Source organism: Cetorhinus maximus, chromosome 3 (genome assembly GCF_964194155.1).
Source record: "Cetorhinus maximus chromosome 3, sCetMax3.hap1.1, whole genome shotgun sequence".
Classification (NCBI taxonomy): Eukaryota; Metazoa; Chordata; class Chondrichthyes; order Lamniformes; family Cetorhinidae; genus Cetorhinus; species Cetorhinus maximus.
In genome coordinates, this window is record NC_135881.1 from 28,658,790 (window position 1) to 28,677,847 (window position 19,058).

At 43.4% G+C, this 19,058-nt stretch overlaps 1 protein-coding gene across 1 annotated transcript in view; it reads right to left on the reverse strand.

Moving 5' to 3' along the window:
* ncapg2 (non-SMC condensin II complex, subunit G2) overlaps positions 1 to 19,058 on the reverse strand; it is a 132,501-nt gene that overhangs the window by 34,398 nt on the left and 79,045 nt on the right. The window contains exons 22-23 of the mRNA XM_078537223.1: positions 12,104 to 12,294; positions 2,753 to 2,896 (exon numbers count right to left, since the gene is read on the reverse strand). Of these exons, the coding sequence (XP_078393349.1) occupies positions 2,753 to 2,896; positions 12,104 to 12,294 (335 nt within the window). The remainder of the gene's footprint in view (positions 1 to 2,752; positions 2,897 to 12,103; positions 12,295 to 19,058) is intronic.

The window sequence follows — 19,058 nt, forward strand, 5'->3', positions numbered from 1 at the left end:
TGATCATCAAGTCCCAGAGTGGAGCTTGAACCCAGAGCTTCTGGTCCAGAGGCTGGGATGCTAAACTGTGCCACAAGTCTGCATCATTTATTTATTTGTTTGTTTAAAACAAAATACTTTGGAAGTTTGGTTGTAGTAACTATTGCTTGAACTCACTGATCAATGCTTTTAACAGAATAATAAGAACTTTGATCAGCTATGTGGAATTCTGAACACATTTTAACTAAATCAGATGCTTTTTAAAATATGCAATATAAAAATGTACAAAATTATAGAAGATAGGAGTTAGAATATTGCACATATAGTTGTTTGGCAGTGCAGAATTTGAGTATTGCTGAAAAAGAGAGACATTTTTGTCCAAGCTTTTCGTTTTGAAATCATCAGGACAATTCGCAAGAAAATACAGCCCAGTCTACCTCAGATTACCCTGGAAGGGCAAGGTATCTCAAAAATTTGGTGAAGCTAGCTGTTTCACGCTGCTACTGTGCGGTAGCAACACGAGTGGTATTCATCACTAACAGAATGCTGCCGTCAAGCCAAAAAAGGCATTCTGCCTATCACACAAATGAGTAATGTATTGTATTAATTTCAGTGCCAGTGTGATGCTAGGTATTTAGGCCGTACATCCCAAAGACTGGCGGATCGTATCAAACAACATGCCCCTTCTGCTGCTCATAATGGGCAAGGTACGGACCGTACCTAACCAGCCCGTGCTTGCAAAATGTAAAAACAGTGTCCAACATTAGACGTGATTCCATGATTGGACGGCATTTACTAAATAATCCTCAGTGTGCTAAGATTTATGCTGAGAACCAGTTTAAGATTGTCAGTCGGTCTTGAAATGTGGCGCATTTACGTATACTGGAAGCTACATATATTAATACACAGGCCCTTGTGCTCTGCGTTCAGAAAGAACACATACACACATTGTACCTGTTTCAGCTAAACAAAATAAGTAACAGTCATTTGCTGGTTCATTCCCCAGGGCAATGTCTTGACCAATCAGAGTCAAGCAGCCTGGTTTAAATTTCAAACAATGCTTGGCAGTTAACTGTCAGTCACCATCAACTGGTGCATTCTCCATGGCAACACCTCTACCAATGACTCCATTTGCCAACCAATCAGCATTCTCTATAAATGTTTCTTGTGAATTGTCCTGATGAGTGTAAGATGAAAAGCTTCAACAAAAAATGTCTCTTTTTCAGCAATATTGAGCACATCCTTTAAAAAGTACCTGGATGAGCAATTGGCACGTCATAACATTCAAGGCTATGGGAGAAGTGCTGGTAAATGGGATTAGGTAGGTAGGTCAGGGGTTTCTCACGTGTCGGTGCAGACTCAATGGACCAAAGGGCCTCTTCTGCACTGTGAGATTCTGTGATTATTGTCAACAGATCCAATTAGAACACTGCTTTTTCAAACTTTACATCAAGTGGTTGTTTAACTTTATTCAATATGCATGTTTAGGTAGCATACTCTACACAGAGCTCATAATGCAAATTACATGTGTACTGATCAATGTTTTCTATACAAAATACAAATAGTTTTGCTTATTATAAAATTAGCACTCATGACCATGTGACTGAATAACTAGAAGTTACAATATAGAGCAGGCCATTTGGCGCCACTAGTCTGTGATGTTGTTCCAGATAACATTCACTCCAAAGTAGTTAATGAGGATACCAATCATCTGTTATCAAGATGGAATATTTTTAATTAGTCTCTTCATTTTGCATCTGTCAGCTCCTCAGGCTGTACTGAAGAGAAATTCTAATGATCCAACTGACCACTTCCCGCCTTCCCAAATTATTGTAGGTTTTGCTAGGTAACCACAAATCATATAAAGGCAGATTATCTAACTTTAGCATGAAGACTGTATTATATTTTTCTCACTGCTTCGATTATCTCACCCTAATGCCACTTGGGGGATTAAACTTGGCCTTGACACCCTATGTGCAATACGACAGGAAATAAAGGTTGAATATACATAACTATTACTTGCAAACACAATGTTATATGCATCTGTCAGAGTACCTCACAAGGAATTGATCAGAGAGCTTTGGAATAGCTCCAATCACTGATTGTTCTGTTTTGGGGAACAGTATTGAACCAACAGTACAGTTATCAAACTAGTGGCTGCTGCAGTTGGATGTGCAGTTGTCCCAAAGTGTATTAACCATCTTCAGAACCCGTGCCAGCAAAAAAAAAATGTCGCCAATTCAACATGCAAGACCATTGATTTTCAATAATAAAACCAACATTTAGAATGTCTGTATTTTCTGGCAAAAAACATTTATATTGAGGGAGCCACTCCACTGTTGAACAGCAATAAATAATTTACACATTACCAATTATGATAAATTCTTTGTAACTCACAGGTAATGCAGTAACTCTCAATCATGTACATTTACTTCTAAAAAAAATATGTACTGGTTAACCACTAATCATCATTTGCAATACTTATATTTCATTCAGACTATACTGAGAATCAGGTAGCATGTAATCAATTCATCGGTCAGGAAGATTAGGCATGACCTTGTTGTGGATTGTGGAAGAATGAGCCAGATCAGCCAAACAGCCTTCCTCCTTTAGTACTTATTTATGTGATGTTGCTTCACACTCCCTAGTGTGAGAGTCCCATAGTGAGACAGTCTGTCTGAGCAATAGGATGTCAGGTGGAATTACTCAATTTTCCTCTATCATGCCAGATGAGTGAGTCGATAGTGCAATGAAACACACTTTTCAAGCTCACCTTTTTTAAAGAATGAATAGTTTCTGCCAGCATAGCAGCCAAAAGTGTTGAGAGTATCTCTTGGTGAACTGCTTCATGGGCCCCACGCCAGCTCTGAACAGTGTTGATGAATTCTCCAAGAACCGACTGAATAGACACAAGAATCTTCAAAAAAAAAGAAAATGTCTCCTTTCTATCATTCAAGTAGATATTAGAATTCCTCGAAGTATATAACTTATACAATATAGAACAAAATGAAATTTATTAAAGCAATTGCATGTAACTGAGGAATAACTCAACAGTTCAGAATTCTTTTATTCATTCTTGGGATGAGTGTCACTGGCAAAGCCAACATTTCTTGCCCATCCCTAATTACCCTCAAAGAGGTGGTGGTGGTGAGCCGCCTTCTTGAACCGCTGCAGTCCATGTGGTGGTGTAGGTACAGCCTCAGAGCTGTTAGGGAAGGAATTCCAGGTCTTTGACCCAACGACAGTGAAGGAACAGCAATTTATTTCCAAGTCAGGATAGTGTGTGGCTTGGGGGGTGGGGGGGAAAGCTTCTTGGCGGTAGAGGTCATGCGTTTGGAAGGTGCTGTCAAAGGAGCCTTGGTGAGTGGCAGCAGTACATCCTGTAGATGGTACACACTGCTGTCACTATGTGCCAGTGGTGAATGTTTAAGGTGGTGGATGGGATGCCAATTAAGTCGGCTATTTTGTTTTGGATGATGTCAAATTTCCTGAGTGTTGTTGGAGTTGCACTTGTCCAGGCAAGTTGAAACCATTCCATCACACTCCTGACTCACGTCTTACAGGTCGTGGACAAGCTTTGAGGAGTCAGGAAGTGAGTTACTTGCTGCAGAATTCTCGGTCTCTGATCTGCTCTTGTAGCCATTCAGTATTTAGTCATTGGTAACCCCCAGGGTGTTGATGGTGTGGGATTTAGTGATGGTAATGCCTTGAATGTCATGGGGAGATGGTTAGATTCTCTCTTGTTGGAGAGTCATTGCCTGGCAATGTTACTTGTCACATATCAGCTCAAGACTGAATGCTGTCCAGGTCTTGCCACACACAGGCATGGACTACTTCAGTATATGAGGACTCCTGAATGATACTGAACACTATGCAATCATCAATGAGCATCCTCACTTCTGACCTTATTTTGGAAGGAACGTCAGTGATGAAGCAGCTGAATATGGTTGGGTCTAGACTATTACCATGAGGAACTCAAGCAGCAATGTTCTGGGGCTGAGACCATTGACCTCCAACAATCATGTTTCTTTATGCTAGGTATGACTCCAACCAGTAGAGAGTATTCCCCCATTGACTTCAACTTTGATGCCACACTCGGTCAAATGCTGCCTTTATGTCTAGGGCCTGTCACTCTGGGATTTAGCTCTGCTGTCCCAGTTTGGACCTAGCTGGAATATGGTCTGGAGTGGAGTGGCAGAGCCTAAATTGAGCATCTGTGAGAAGGTTATTGCTAAGCAAGAGCTGCTTGATAGCACTGTCAATGACACCTTCCATCACTTTTTTGCAGATTGAGAGTAGACTAATGGGGTGTTGTGAATGATTGGCCGGATCGGATTTGTACTGCTTTTTGTGGACAGGGCATACCTGAGCAATTTTCCATGTTGTCAGGTAGATGCTAGTGTTGTAGCTGTGCAGGAACAGCTTGGCTAAGGCAGGGCTTGTAGTGGAGCACAAATGTTCAGTGCTACAGCTGGGAAGTTGTCAGGGCCCAAAGTCTTTGCTATATCAGTGCCTTCTGCCCTTGCTTGATATCACATGCAGTAAACTGAACTGGATGAAATCTGGCATCTATGATAGTGGGGACCTCAGGAGGAGGACAAGATGAATCAACCAGCTGGCATTTCTGGCTGAAGATGGCTGCAAATATTTCAGCCTGATCTTTTGGACTAACATACTAGGTTATCCCTATCATCGAACATGGGGAAGTTTGAGGAGCCTCCTCCTCTGCTTAGTTGTCTAATTGGCTACCACCATTCACAACTGGATGTGGCAGGACTACAGAGCTTTAACCTGATCCGTTCGTTGTGGGATTGCTTAGCCCTGTCTATAGCATGCTGCCTCTGTTCTTTGGCATGTGTTTAGTCCTGTGTTGTAGCTTCACCAGGTTTGCACCTTATTTTTAGGTATGCCTGATGCTGCTCCAGGCACATTCTTCTACACTGCTCATTGAACCAGAGTTGGTCCCCTGGTTGATGGTAATGGAAAAGTGAAGGACATGCCAGGCCATGAGGTTACAGATTGCAGTTGAATATAGTTCTGCTGCTGATGGTCCACAGGGCCTCATGGATACCCAATTTCGAGCTGTTAGATCAGATCTGATTCTATGCCATTTAGCACCGTGGTAGTGCCACCAGCACAATGGAGGATGTCCTCAATGTGAAGATGAAAGTCTGCCTTCACAAGGACTATGCAATGGTCACTTCTACCAATACTGTCTTAAACTGATGCATCTGTGGCAGGCAGATTGGTGTGGACAAAGTCTGGTAGGCTTTAGAATGGATACACCATAAACACACACCAAAAAATTTCAGTAATATTGCAGATGCTGGAAATCTGAAACGAAAACAGAAAATGCTGGAAAAACTCAGCCTGGCAATCTTCAGAACTGGTTCTGGTTTTAAATTAGATAAAAACATTTCAGTTCCCATTTGCTCCAACTTGTCTCAGACTTAAATATCTTGAGAAAATCCAATTTAAAGATATCCTCATTTTGGCACTGTACAGTAACAATTACATACCTGAATTTATTTGCGACTAAAGGCTTGGCTACCTTCGATTACTGTGGTATACCTTTCATAAACAATAGCAGAAAAATCCACCAGATTCTAACCAGGGCAAGGAATTGAAGGAGGCAAATTCCTAAAGATTATTGGCCTGTCATATCATATTGCCTCTTTGCTGAAGCATACAAAAACTAATCCCATTGCACCACCTTCTCCTGTATGTTTATCTTCAAATATTTATCCAATTTTCCCTAAAAAGTATTTCCCTAAAGGTCTCTAACTCAACCACTCCATGACAAAGTATGACATGCTGCAACAAACTTCTGTATAAAGAAAATACTCCCACCCTATCTCCTCATCTACTTAATAACTTAAAATTGATGGTTCCTCTTCACTTTTTCTCATAGGAAATAGCCTTTGCTTAGTCAGATAAAAACAAAAAGCTAAAAGCTACTGCGGATGCTGGAAATCCAAAACAAAAACAGAATTACCTGGAAAAACTCAGCAGGTCTGGCAGCATCGGCGGAGAAGAAATCAGTTAACGTTTCGAGCCTTCATGGCCCTTCGGCAGAACTGAAGCATAGTTAGAAGAAGGGAGAAATATAAACTGGTTTAAGGTGGGTCGGGGGGGTGGGGAGAGAGACATTGAGGGTGTGGTGATTGTGGAGATGAGCAGATAATCAAAAGATGTCACAGACAAAAGGGTCAAAGAGGTGTTGAAGGTGGTGATATTTGTCTAAGAAAAGTGCTAATTAAGAATGGAAGACAGGATATTCAAAGTACAGCTCTAGTGGGGGTGGGGTGGAAAGACTAACAAGGTTTTAGTTTTAGATTTAAAAATAATGGAAATAGGTGGGGAAAGAAGAATCTATATAAATTATTGAAAAAAAAGCGGGGGGGGGGGGGGGGAGGGGGTGGAGAAACGGGGTGGGGATGGGGGGAGGGGGAGTTTAAGATCTAAAGTTGTTGAATTATTCAATATTCAGCCCGGAAGGCTGTAAAGTGCCTAGTCGGAAGATGAGGTTCTGTTCCTCCAGTTTGCGTTGGGCTTCACTGGAACAATGCAGCAAGCCAAGGACAGACATGTGGGCAAGAGAACAGGGTGGAGTGTTAAAATGGCAAGCGACAGGGAGGTTTGGGTCTTTCTTGCGGACAGACCGCAGGTGTTCCGCAAAACGGTCGCCCAGTTTGCGTTTGGTCTCTCCAATGTAGAGGAGACCGCATTGGGAGCAACGAATGCAGTAGACTAAGTTAGGGGAAATGCAAGTGAAATGCTGCTTCACTTGAAAGGAGTGTTTGGGCCCTTGGACGGTGAGGAGAGAGGAAGTGAAGGGGCAGGTGTTGCATCTTCTGCGTGGGCATGGGGAGGTGCCATAAGTGGGGGTTGAGGAGTAGGGGGTGATGGAGGAGTGGACCAGGGTGTCCCGGAGGGAACGATCCCTACGGAATGCCGTCAGGGGGGGTGAAGGGAAGATGTGTTTGGTGGTGGCATCATGCTGGAGTTGGCGGAAATGGCGGAGGCTGGTGGGGTGATAAGTGAGGACAAGGGGGACCCTATCATGTTTCTGGGAAGGAGGAGAAGGCGCGAGGGAGGATGCGCGGGATATGGGCCGGACACGGTTGAGGGCCCTGTCAACGACCGTGGATGGAAAACCTCGGTTAAGGAAGAAGGAGGACATGTCAGAGGAGCTGTTTTTGAAGGTAGCGTCATCAGAACAGATGCGACGGAGGCGAAGGAACTGAGAGAATGGGATGGAGTCTTTACAAGAAGCGGGGTGTGAGGAGCTGTAGTCGAGGTAGCTGTGGGAGTCGGTAGGCTTGTAATGGATATTGGTGGACAGTCTATCATCAGAAATTGAGACAGACAGGTCAAGGAAGGGAAGAGAAGTGTCAGAGATGGACCATGTGAAGATGATGGAGGGGTGGAGTGCTCAGCAAAGGACTTAGTTTCATACCCTTACGCCCTCATCTCAATGAATTTCGGGCTCGGCATGATGCTGAACTCTTCTTCCGCCGTCTTCGTCTCCGTGCTCACTTCTTTGGGCAGGAGTCCTCTCCCCGTTCAACGGATCCTTTTACCCACCTCCAATATTCTCCCTCCACTTGGACCCCTCCCTCTGGATTCTTACCTTCTCTTGATCTTTTCATTGAGAACTGTCGGCGTGACATTAGCCGTCTCAATTTCTCTGCTCCTCTTACCCATTCTAATCTGTCTCTCTCTGAACTCACTGCATTCCGTTCTCTCAGGTCCAACCCCAACATTGTCATCAAACCCGCTGACAAGGGTGGTACTGTTGTTGTCTGGCGCATTGACCTCTACCTCGCGGAGGCTGAGCGTCAACTCGCAGACGTTTCCTCCTACCTCTCCCTGGACCATGACCCCACCACAGAACATCAAGCCATTGTTTCCAGGACTGTCACTGACCTCATCTCCTCTGGAGATCTTCCTCCCACAGCTTCCAACTTGATAGTCGCCCAACCTCGGACGGCCCGCTTCTACCTCCTACCCAAAATCCACAAACAGAACTGTCCTGGCAGACCGATCGTGTCAGCCTGTTCCTGCCCCACGGAACTCATATCTCGTTATCTTGACTCCCTTCTCTCTCCCCTTGTCCAGTCCCTTCCCACCTACATCCGTGATTCCTCTGACACCTTACGTCACATCAACAATTTCCAGTTCCCTGGCCCCAACCGCTTCCTCTTCACCATGGATGTCCAATCCCTCTACACCTCCATCCCCCACCAGGATGTTCTGAGGGCCCTTAGCTTCTTCCTTGAACAGAGGCCCCAACAATCCCCATCCACCACTACTCTCCTCCGTCTGGCTGAACTTGTTCTCACACTGAACAATTTCTCCTTTAACTCCTCTCACTTCCTCCAAATAAAAGGTGTGGCTATGGGTACCCGCATGGGCCCCAGCTATGCCTGTCTCTTTATGGGGTATGTGGAACATTCCTTGTTCCAGTCTTACTCCGGCCCCCTCCCACAACTCTTTCTCCGGTACATCGATGATTACTTCGGTGCTGCTTCATGCTCTCGTCGGGACCTGGAAAAATTTATTAATTTTGCTTCCAATCTCCACCCCTCCATCATCTTCACATGGTCCATCTCTGACACTTCTCTTCCCTTCCTTGACCTCTCTGTCTCAATTTCTGATGATAGACTGTCCACCAATATCCATTACAAGCCTACCGACTCCCACAGCTACCTCGACTACAGCTCCTCACACCCCGCTTCTTGTAAAGACTCCATCCCATTCTCTCAGTTCCTTCGCCTCCGTCGCATCTGTTCTGATGACGCTACCTTCAAAAACAGCTCCTCTGACATGTCCTCCTTCTTCCTTAACCGAGGTTTTCCATCCACGGTCGTTGACAGGGCCCTCAACCGTGTCCGGCCCATATCCCGCGCATCCTCCCTCGCGCCTTCTCCTCCTTCCCAGAAACATGATAGGGTCCCCCTTGTCCTCACTTATCACCCCACCAGCCTCCGCCATTTCCGCCAACTCCAGCATGATGCCACCACCAAACACATCTTCCCTTCACCCCCCCTGACGGCATTCCGTAGGGATCGTTCCCTCCGGGACACCCTGGTCCACTCCTCCATCACCCCCTACTCCTCAACCCCCACTTATGGCACCTCCCCATGCCCACGCAGAAGATGCAACACCTGCCCCTTCACTTCCTCTCTCCTCACCGTCCAAGGGCCCAAACACTCCTTTCAAGTGAAGCAGCATTTCACTTGCATTTCCCCTAACTTAGTCTACTGCATTCGTTGCTCCCAATGCGGTCTCCTCTACATTGGAGAGACCAAACGCAAACTGGGCGACCGTTTTGCGGAACACCTGCGGTCTGTCCGCAAGAAAGACCCAAACCTCCCTGTCGCTTGCCATTTTAACACTCCACCCTGTTCTCTTGCCCACATGTCTGTCCTTGGCTTGCTGCATTGTTCCAGTGAAGCCCAACGCAAACTGGAGGAACAGAACCTCATCTTCCGACTAGGCACTTTACAGCCTTCCGGGCTGAATATTGAATAATTCAACAACTTTAGATCTTAAACTCCCCCTCCCCCCATCCCCACCCCGTTTCTCCACCCCCTCCCCCCCCCCCCCCCGCTTTTTTTTCAATAATTTATATAGATTCTTCTTTCCCCACCTATTTCCATTATTTTTAAATCTAAAACTAAAACCTTGTTAGTCTTTCCACCCCACCCCCACTAGAGCTGTACTTTGAATATCCTGTCTTCCATTCTTAATTAGCACTTTTCTTAGACAAATATCACCACCTTCAACACCTCTTTGACCCTTTTGTCTGTGACATCTTTTGATTATCTGCTCATCTCCACAATCACCACACCCTCAATGTCTCTCTCCCCACCCCCCCGACCCACCTTAAACCAGTTTATATTTCTCCCTTCTTCTAACTATGCTTCAGTTCTGCCGAAGGGCCATGAAGGCTCGAAACGTTAACTGATTTCTTCTCCGCCGATGCTGCCAGACCTGCTGAGTTTTTCCAGGTAATTCTGTTTTTGTTTTGCTTAGTCAGTTTTATCACATTTTTTCCTGATTTTAACATGTTAAATTTCCTCATATATTCTCAATGTCTCATAATTAGTGTCCCATCCCTGGCATAATCATTAAGAGTATTCTCATGGAACCATGTTATTAGTATGAATTCCAGTAGAGAGCCATTTAACTTATATGAATAATATGGCATCTGCTATTTCCATTTTCCTCTACTATAATAATGTGTTGATTGGGTTTTATTGGTTAAAAGAGAAGTGACTAGGAATAGAATAAACAGCATTGTTTGGAGGGTACACTGGACAAGTGGGGGCTTAAATCTTATTGATTTTCTCCAATGCATGTTTTTGAGTAGTTTATCATCTGATAAGACGTACAGCAAGGTGATCATGGTTGCATCCCACTTTAGTACAGAAACTCCTGGAGTGGCATGCTTCTGAATTAGCTACATTTTCTTAAGTGCAATACTTAGAATACTGGCTATGATGAAAATTTCAATTGCCAGTGCTCCTCCAAGAGAAATTAGGGATAAATCAGTAAGGTGGTTTCGCCTAAGAGCACTTGAATTATGGGCATGCTTAAATAGAAAATTGATTTGTAAATTATAAAGGAAGTAAAAGAAAGCTCAAATTCACAGCAAAAGTTAGGTTCAGTGTTCAAAAATTGACCATTGAAAAATGCCTCTTACAAAATTAAACCAGGACCAACAAAATGCATTTAATACAATATTGGACAAATATTATCGGCAATTGTTTGCACAATTCTGCTGATATGAATGACAAAATTACTGCTACTACTTACACCTGGAATGAAATAATTTCTCTCTCCTTATTCTATCTGACCATTCATGATTTTAAATCAAATCTCCTTTCATCCTTATCTGCTCTAAGGAGAACATCAGTTCCTCTATTCTAGCCACAAACTGTAATCCCTCAACACTAGGACCATTTTATAAATCTCTTCTGCACTCTCTGCAAAGCCTTCACATCTTTCCCAAAGTGTGGTACCCAGAGTTGGACACAATACTCCAGCTTGGGATGAACTAGCGTTTTCCAATAGGTTTAGCATAACTTCCTGCTTTTTTAATGCTTTGCTCAGTTTATAAAACCCAGAATACCATTTGCCACCTTCAAAGATTTGTGTGCAAGCACCCTTGGGTCTCTCTTCTTGCACCCCCTTCAAGATTATACTATTTAGCATGTATTTTCTTTCCACATTCCTCCTACCAAAATGCATCACCTCACATTTTTCTGCATTGAATTTCATCTGCGTTTTGTCTGCCTATTCTAGTAGCCTACGTCCTCTTGAAGTTGATTACGATCTTTGATGGGGTGACCTGGTGGAAGTCTTTAGGACTGTGAAAAGCTTTGCTGGATGAATAGGGAGGAAATATTTCCACTTGTGGGGAAGAGCATAACCAGGCAGCAGTCAATATAAGATAGGCACCAAGAAATCCAATAGGGAATTCAGAAGAAATTTCTTTACCCAAGGAGAGGTGTGAATGTGGGACTCACCATCACAGGGAGTGGTTGAAGCGAATAGTAGAGATGCATTTAAGAGGAGGCTAGACAAGCATATGAGGGGCAAGGGAATAGAGGATTACAGTGATAAATTTAAAAGAGGAAAGCCATGAGGAGGCTCAATTGGAGCATAAATGCTGGCATGGACTGGTTGGGCCCAGTTATCTGGTTCTGTGCCATATATCCTACGTAATTCCTTACTGTTCACTACACTTCCAAAATTTATTGCATCTGCAAATTTCAAAATTGTGCCCTGTAACCCAAGTCATTAATATATATCAAAAATAGTAGTGATCCAAGTACTGAACCTTAGGGAACTCCACTGTATACCTCCCTCCAGTCTGAAAATCAGCCATTCACAACAACCTTCCATTTCCTCTACTGTTAACAATTTTGTATCCATATCGCTGATGCCCCATTTAACCCACTAGCTTCAATTTTGCTACCAAGCCCATTTTATGCTACTTTAAAAGTCTATATCGGCAACATCAACTGCATTACCCAGAATAATATGTAAGGAGCATCAACATTTCAATATATTTGTTTATATAATCAGTTAAAGGCATATTTTAAAGTAATACCTGCAGGGTTTCTTCTTGGTTCTTCCTTGAACAATGCGCCAGAATTTCCAAAATTTTGTGGAATACTTTCTGAATATTGTCAAGTATTTCATTATTTTTCTCACTGATGCAGTAGATGTTCTGAGATAGGCAGTTCACTGTAATCTCTTTCAGAATGGATATCAGTATTGGTAAACTGAAGGTTCCTTTCTCTGAATATTAGACAAGAAGTAAGAAAGGCCAAACAATTCACAAATGAGATTTTATAATAGAATTGTAATTCAGCAAAGTATTTCAAGTTATGGTCAGCTGAAGGAAGTGGTGTGGAAGCGACTAAACAAGTTGATTGCATAGAGTACAATGTTTAGTCAAGTATTTGGTCACGGTTTTGACCTTCAAAGAAACACTAGCAGTTTATTGAAATAATTTGGTGTATGAATAGTATATGCAGAATCATATAATATAAAAGAATATCTAATACTTTAGAGATCATGCACCAAATGTGAAAACATGGGTCAACTAATAAAAATAAAGCTAACCAAAGAATTTAATGTCAAACATTTAAAAGTGTTGCATTCCTTCTCTTCAGATCTCATTAACAACTTAAGAACATTAAAAATAAGAGCAGGTATAGATCATTTGGCTCAAGACTGCTATGTCATTTAATAACATCAAGGTTGAACCTTGAACTCAACTCTACTTTCCGCTTGATCCCCATATTCCGTAATTTCTTTGGAATCCAAAAATCTATTGATCTCAAGCTTGACTATGCTCAACAACTAAACATCCACTGTCCTTGAGTAGAGAATTCCAAAAATTCACATCCCTCAGTGAAATAAGTTTCTCTTCAACGTCAGTCCTCCTGAGACTATGCCCCCTGGTTTTAGATGCCTCAGCAAGGGGAATCAGCCTCTCGGCCTCTACCCTGTCAAGCCCTCAGCTTGAAAACAGTGTCTTTAGCTCTGAAGAAGGGTCATATGGACTCGAAACGTTAACTCGGTTTCTCTCTCCATAGGTGCTGCCAAACCTGCTGAGTTTTACCAGCTTTTTGTGTTTTTATTCCAGATTTCCAGCATCTGCAGTATTTTGCTTTTAATAGAGTGCTCTCTAATAGTTTGGCCTCACCAAAACCCTGTGCAATTGTAGCAAGACTTCCTTATTATTGTACTCCAGCTTTCTTAAGGAGTTTGAATGGAAAGAAATTGGACAGGAATAAGATAGACAGCTGATTCACTATTGGCCACTTTGTACCATCACCCATGACCAATTTCACCCCCATTGGTTTAATTAGGTGTATACAATTTATGCAAGTACTCGTAACACCATTAAACAGAACTGGGGTAGATTATCTGATTTGGAAGTGTGAATTTTCAAAGGGATAGTTATTTTCTCTCATGGCTGGGGATGTTCTATCCACACGTACAGGCTGAATTCAGTAATTTACTTTACCATTACGCCACCTTCTCCCAATAATGATATTGTCACTGGACTGATAATCCAGAGACCCAGGCTAATGCTCTGGGGATGCAGGTTCAAATTCTACCACAGCACAGTTCAATTAATAAAATCTGGAATTGAAAGCTAATCCCAGTAACGGTGAATCTATGAACTGTGAAAGTATCGATTGTTGTAAGAGCCCACCTGGTTCACTAATGTACTTTAGGGAAGGAAATCTGTTGTCCTAACCTGATCTGGCCTACGTAGAAACATAGAAAATAGGAGTAGACCATTCGGCCCTTCGAGCCTGCTCTGCCATTCATTATGATCATGGCTAATCATCAAACTCAATAGCCTGCTCCCGCTTTCTCCCCATATCCTTTGATCCCTTTCGCCCCAAGAGCTATATCTAATTCCTGCTTGAAAACATACAATGTTTTGGACTCAACTACTTTCTGTGGTAGCGAATTCCACAGGCTCACCACTCTCTGGGTGAAGAAATTTCTCTTCATCTCAGTCCTAAATGGTCTACCATGTATCCTCAGGCTGTGACCCCTGGTTCTGGACTCCCTCACCATCGGGAACATCCTTCCTGAATCTACCCTGTTTGGTCCTGTTAGAATTTTATAGTTTCTATGAGATCCACCCTCATTCTTCTGAATTCCAGCAAATATAATCCTAACCAACTCAATCTCCCCTCATATGTCAGTCCCGCCATCCCAGGAATCAGTCGGGTAAATCTTCTCTGCACTCCCTCTATAGCAAGAACATCCTTCCTCAGATAAAGAGACCAAAACTGCACACAATTTTCCAGGTGTGGTCTCACCAAAGCCCTGTATAATTGCAGCAAGGCATCCCTGCTCCTGTACTCGAATCCTCTGGCTATGAAGGCCAACATACCATTTGCATTCTTTACCGCCTGCTGCACCTGCATGCTTACCGTCAGCAGCTGGTATACGAGGACACCAAGCTCTCGTTGCACATTCCCCTCTCTCAATTTATAGCCATTCAGATAATAATCTACCTTCTTGTTTTTGCTACCAAAGTAGATAACCTCACATTTATCCACTCAGCTTGACCAAATCACACTGAAGCATCTCTGCATCCTCCTCACAGCTCACCCTCCCACGCAGCTTTGTGTCATCTGCAAATTTGGAGATATTACATTTAGTTCCCTCATCTATATCATTAATATATATTGTGAATAGCTGGGTTCCCAGCACCAATCCCTGCGGTACCTCACTAGTCACTGCTTGCCGTTTGGAAAAAGACCCATTTATTTCTACTCTTAGTTTCCTGTCTGCCAACCAGTTTTTTATCCATCTCAATACACTACCCCTAATCCCATGCACTTTAATTTTACATGCTAATCTCTTATGTGGGACTTTGTTGAAAGCCTTCTGAAAGTCCAAATAAACCACATCCACTGGCTCTCCCTCATCAACTCTACTGGTTACATCCTCGAAAAATTCCAGTAGATTTGTCAAGCAGGATTTCCCTTTCGTAAATCCATGCTGACTCTGTCCAATTCTGCCACTGTTTTCCAAGTGCTCAGCTATTAAATCTTTTATAATGGACTCTAGAATTTTCCCCACTACCGACATCAGGCTGACTGGTCTATAATTCCCCGTTTTCTCTCAACCTCCCATTTTAAGGTGATTTGTAGGGTGATAGGAAGGAGTAACAAACCCAGAGAACCATGGATGACCAGAGATATTCAGGTAACGATGAGAAGGAAAAGAGGCTTTTAGCAGGGACAAGGGAAGCAAATCAGCAGAGGCATTAGTGGAGTACAGACAGTGCAGGGTGGAGCTTAAGAAAGCAATTAGGAGAGCAAAGAGGGGATATGAGAAAGCTCTGGCTGGTAAGAGTATGAGGATGAAGGTATCGAACTCGGGGAGAGAGACTGCGAGGTTCTTATGCAAATTGTTATAGTGAGTGACAAGGCATCGGAGGTGTTGGCAGGCTTAAAAATGGACAAATCTCCAGGTCTGGATGATTTGTTTCCCAGGCTGCTGAGGGAGTCAAGGGAGGAGATCACAGGGGCTCTGACCCAAATTTTTAATTCCTTTCTGGACACGGGGGACGTGCCAGACGACTGGAGAACAGCTAATGTGGTTCCGCTATTTAAGAAGGGTTGTAGAGATAAGCCAGGGAACTACGGGCCAGTGAGTCTCATGTCAGCGGTAGGGAAGCTATTGGAGAAATTTCTGAAAAAGAGAATCTATCTCCACTTGGAGAGGCAAGGTTTGATCAGGGATAGTCAGCATGGCTTTGTCAGAGGGAGGTCATGCCTAACAAATTTGATTGAATTTTTTGAGGAGTTGGGCAGGTGTGTAGATGAGGGTAGTGCAGTTGATGTAGTTTATATGGATTTCAGCAAAGCCTTTGACAAGGTCCCACATGGGAGACTTAGAAAGAAGGCAAAGGCACATGGGGTACAGGGTAATTTGATAAGGTGAATTCAAAATTGGCTTAGTTGTAGGAGGCAGAGGGTGATGACAGAAGGATACTTTAGTGACTGGAAGCCAGTGTCCAGTGGCATACCACAGGGATCTGTGCTGGGTCCCCTATTATTTGTCATTTATATAAACGACATAGATGGCTATGTGGGGGGGTAGGATTAGTAAGTTTGTGGATGACACAAAGATTGGCCGGGTGGTTAACAGTGAGGTTGAGTGTCTAGGGCTACAGGAAGATATAGACAGATGGTCAAATGGGCAGATAAGTGGCAGATGGAATTTAACCCTGAGAAGTGAGAGATGATACACTTTGGAAGGAGTAATTTGACAAGGAAGTATTCAATGAACGGCATGACACTAGGAAGTTCTGAGGAACAAAGGGACCTTGGCGTGTGTGTCCATAGATCTCTGAAGGCAGAGGGGCATGTTAGTGGGGTGGTGAAAAAGGCATATGGGACACTTTCCTTTATCAATCGAGGCATAGATTACAAAAGTAGGGAGGTCATGTTGGAGTTGTATAGAACCTTGGGGAGGCCACAGCTGGAGTACTGTGTGCAGTTCTGGTCGCCACATTATAGGAAGGATGTGATTGCACTGGAGGGGGTGCAGAGGAGATTCACAAGGATGTTGCCTGGGATGAAACATTTAAGTTATGAAGAGAGGCTGGATAGACTTGGGTTGTTTTCGTTGGAGCAGAGAAGACTGAGGGGCGACCTGATCGAGGTGTACAAGATTATGAGGGACATGGACAGGGTGGATAAGGAGCAGCTGTTCCCCTTAGTTGAAGGGTCAGTCACAAGGGGGCGTAAGTCCAAGGTGAGGGGCAGGAGGTTTAGGAGGGATGTGAGGAAACACTTTTTTTTATCCAGAGGGTGGTGACGGTCTGGAATGCACTGCCTGGGAGGGTGGTGGAGGCGGGTTGCCTCACATCCTTTAAAAAGTACCTGGATAAGCACTTGGCACGTCATAACATTCAAAGCTATGGGCCAAGTGTTGGTAGGTAGGTCAGGTGTTTCTCACATGTCGGTGCAGACTCGATGGGCCGAAGGGCCTCTTCTGCACTGTGATTCTGTGATTTAAATAGTAGGGTTATACTAGCTATCCTCCAATCTGTAGGAACTGTTCCAGACTCTATAGAATCTCAGAAGATGACCACCAATGCATCCACTATTTCTAGGGCCACTTCCTTAAGTACTCTGGGATGCAGATTATCAGGCCCTGGGGATTTGTCAGCCTTCAATCCCATCAATTTCTCCAACACTATTTCCCTACTAATATTGATTTCTTTCAGTTCCTCCCTCTCACTAAACCGTGTTCCCCAACATTTCTGGTATGTTATTTGTGTCCCCCTTTGTGAAGACAACCAAAGTATGTATTTAGTTGGTCAGCCATTTCTTTGTTCCCCATTATAAATTCCCCTGTTTCTGACTGTAAGGGACCTACATTTGTCTTCACCAATCTTTTTCTCTTCACATACCTGTAGAGACTTTTACAGTCAGTTTTTATGTTCCCCGCAAGCTCACTCTCATATTCTATTTTCCCTTTCTTAATAAATCCCTTGGTCCTCCTTTGCTGAATTCTAAACTGCTCCCAATCCTCAGGTCTGTTGTTTTTTTCTGGCAAATTTGTATGCCTCTTTCTTGGATCTAATATTATCTCTAATTTTTCTTGTAAGCCATGGTTTAGCCACCTTTCCTGTTTTGCTTTTGTGCCAGACAGGAATAAACAATTGTTGAGGTTCACCCATGCGCTCTTTAAATGTTTGCCATTACCTATCCACCGTCATCCCTTTAAGTAACGTTTCCCAATCCATCATAGCCAACTCGCACCTCATACCATCGTAGTTTTCTTTATTAAGATTCAGGACCCTAGTCTCAGAATCAACTATGTCACTCTCCATCTTGATGAAGAATTCTATCATATTATGGTCGCTCATCCCCAAGGGGCCTCGCACAATCACATTGCCAATTATTCCTTTCTCATTACACAATACCCAGTCTAGGATGGCCAGTTCTCTAATTGGTTCCTCAACATATTGGTCCAGAAAACCATCCCGTATACGCTCAAGGAATTCCTCCCTTACAGTATTGTTACTAGTTTGATTTGCCCAATCTATATGCAGATTAAAGTCACCCACAATTACAGGTTTTCCTTTATTGCATGCGTCTCTAATTTCCTGTTTAATGCCATTCCCAAAATTACCACTACATTTTGGGGGTCTATGTACAACTCCCACTAACGTTTTTTGCCCCTTAGTATTTCTCAGCTCTACCCATACAGATTCCACATTGTTGGAGCTAATATCCTTCCTCATTATTGCGTTAATTTCCTCTGTAACCAGCAATGCAACTCCACTGCCTTTCCCTTTTTGTCTGTCCTTCCTAAATGCTGAATGCCCCTGGATGTTCAGTTCCCAACCCTGGTTACCCTGCAGCCATGTCTCCGTAATCCCGACTATATCATACCTGTTTACATCTATTTGCACGATTAATTCATCCACTTTATTGCGAATGCTCCTCGCGTTAAGGCACAAAGCCTTAAGGCTTGTCTTTTTAACATTACTTGTCCCGTTCCCACTATTTTTCACTGAGGCCCTTTTTGATTCTTGCCATTGATTTCTCTGCCCATCACTTTTCTTATTCCCCTTTCTGTCTTTTGTTCTTGTCTTTGATCCCCCCTCCTCTGACTCCTTGCATAGGTTCCCATCCCCCTGCCATTTTAGTTTAAATCCTCCCCAACCACTCTAGCAAATATTCCCCCTAGGACATCAGTCCCGCTCCTGCCCAGGTGTAACTCGTCCAGTTTGTACTGGTCCCACCTCCCCCAGAGCTGGTCCCAATGTCCCAGGAATCTGAAACCCTCCCCCTCACAGCATCTCTTCAGCCACGTATTCATCCGATACATCCTGCTATTTCTGCTCTGACTAGCACGCAGCACTGGTAGTAACTCTGAGATCACTACCTTTGAGGTCCACTTTTCAACTTACTTCCTAACTCCCTATATTCTGCTTTTAGGACCTCATCCCTTTTTTTACCTATGTCGTTTGTACCAATGTGTACCACGACCACTGGCTGTTC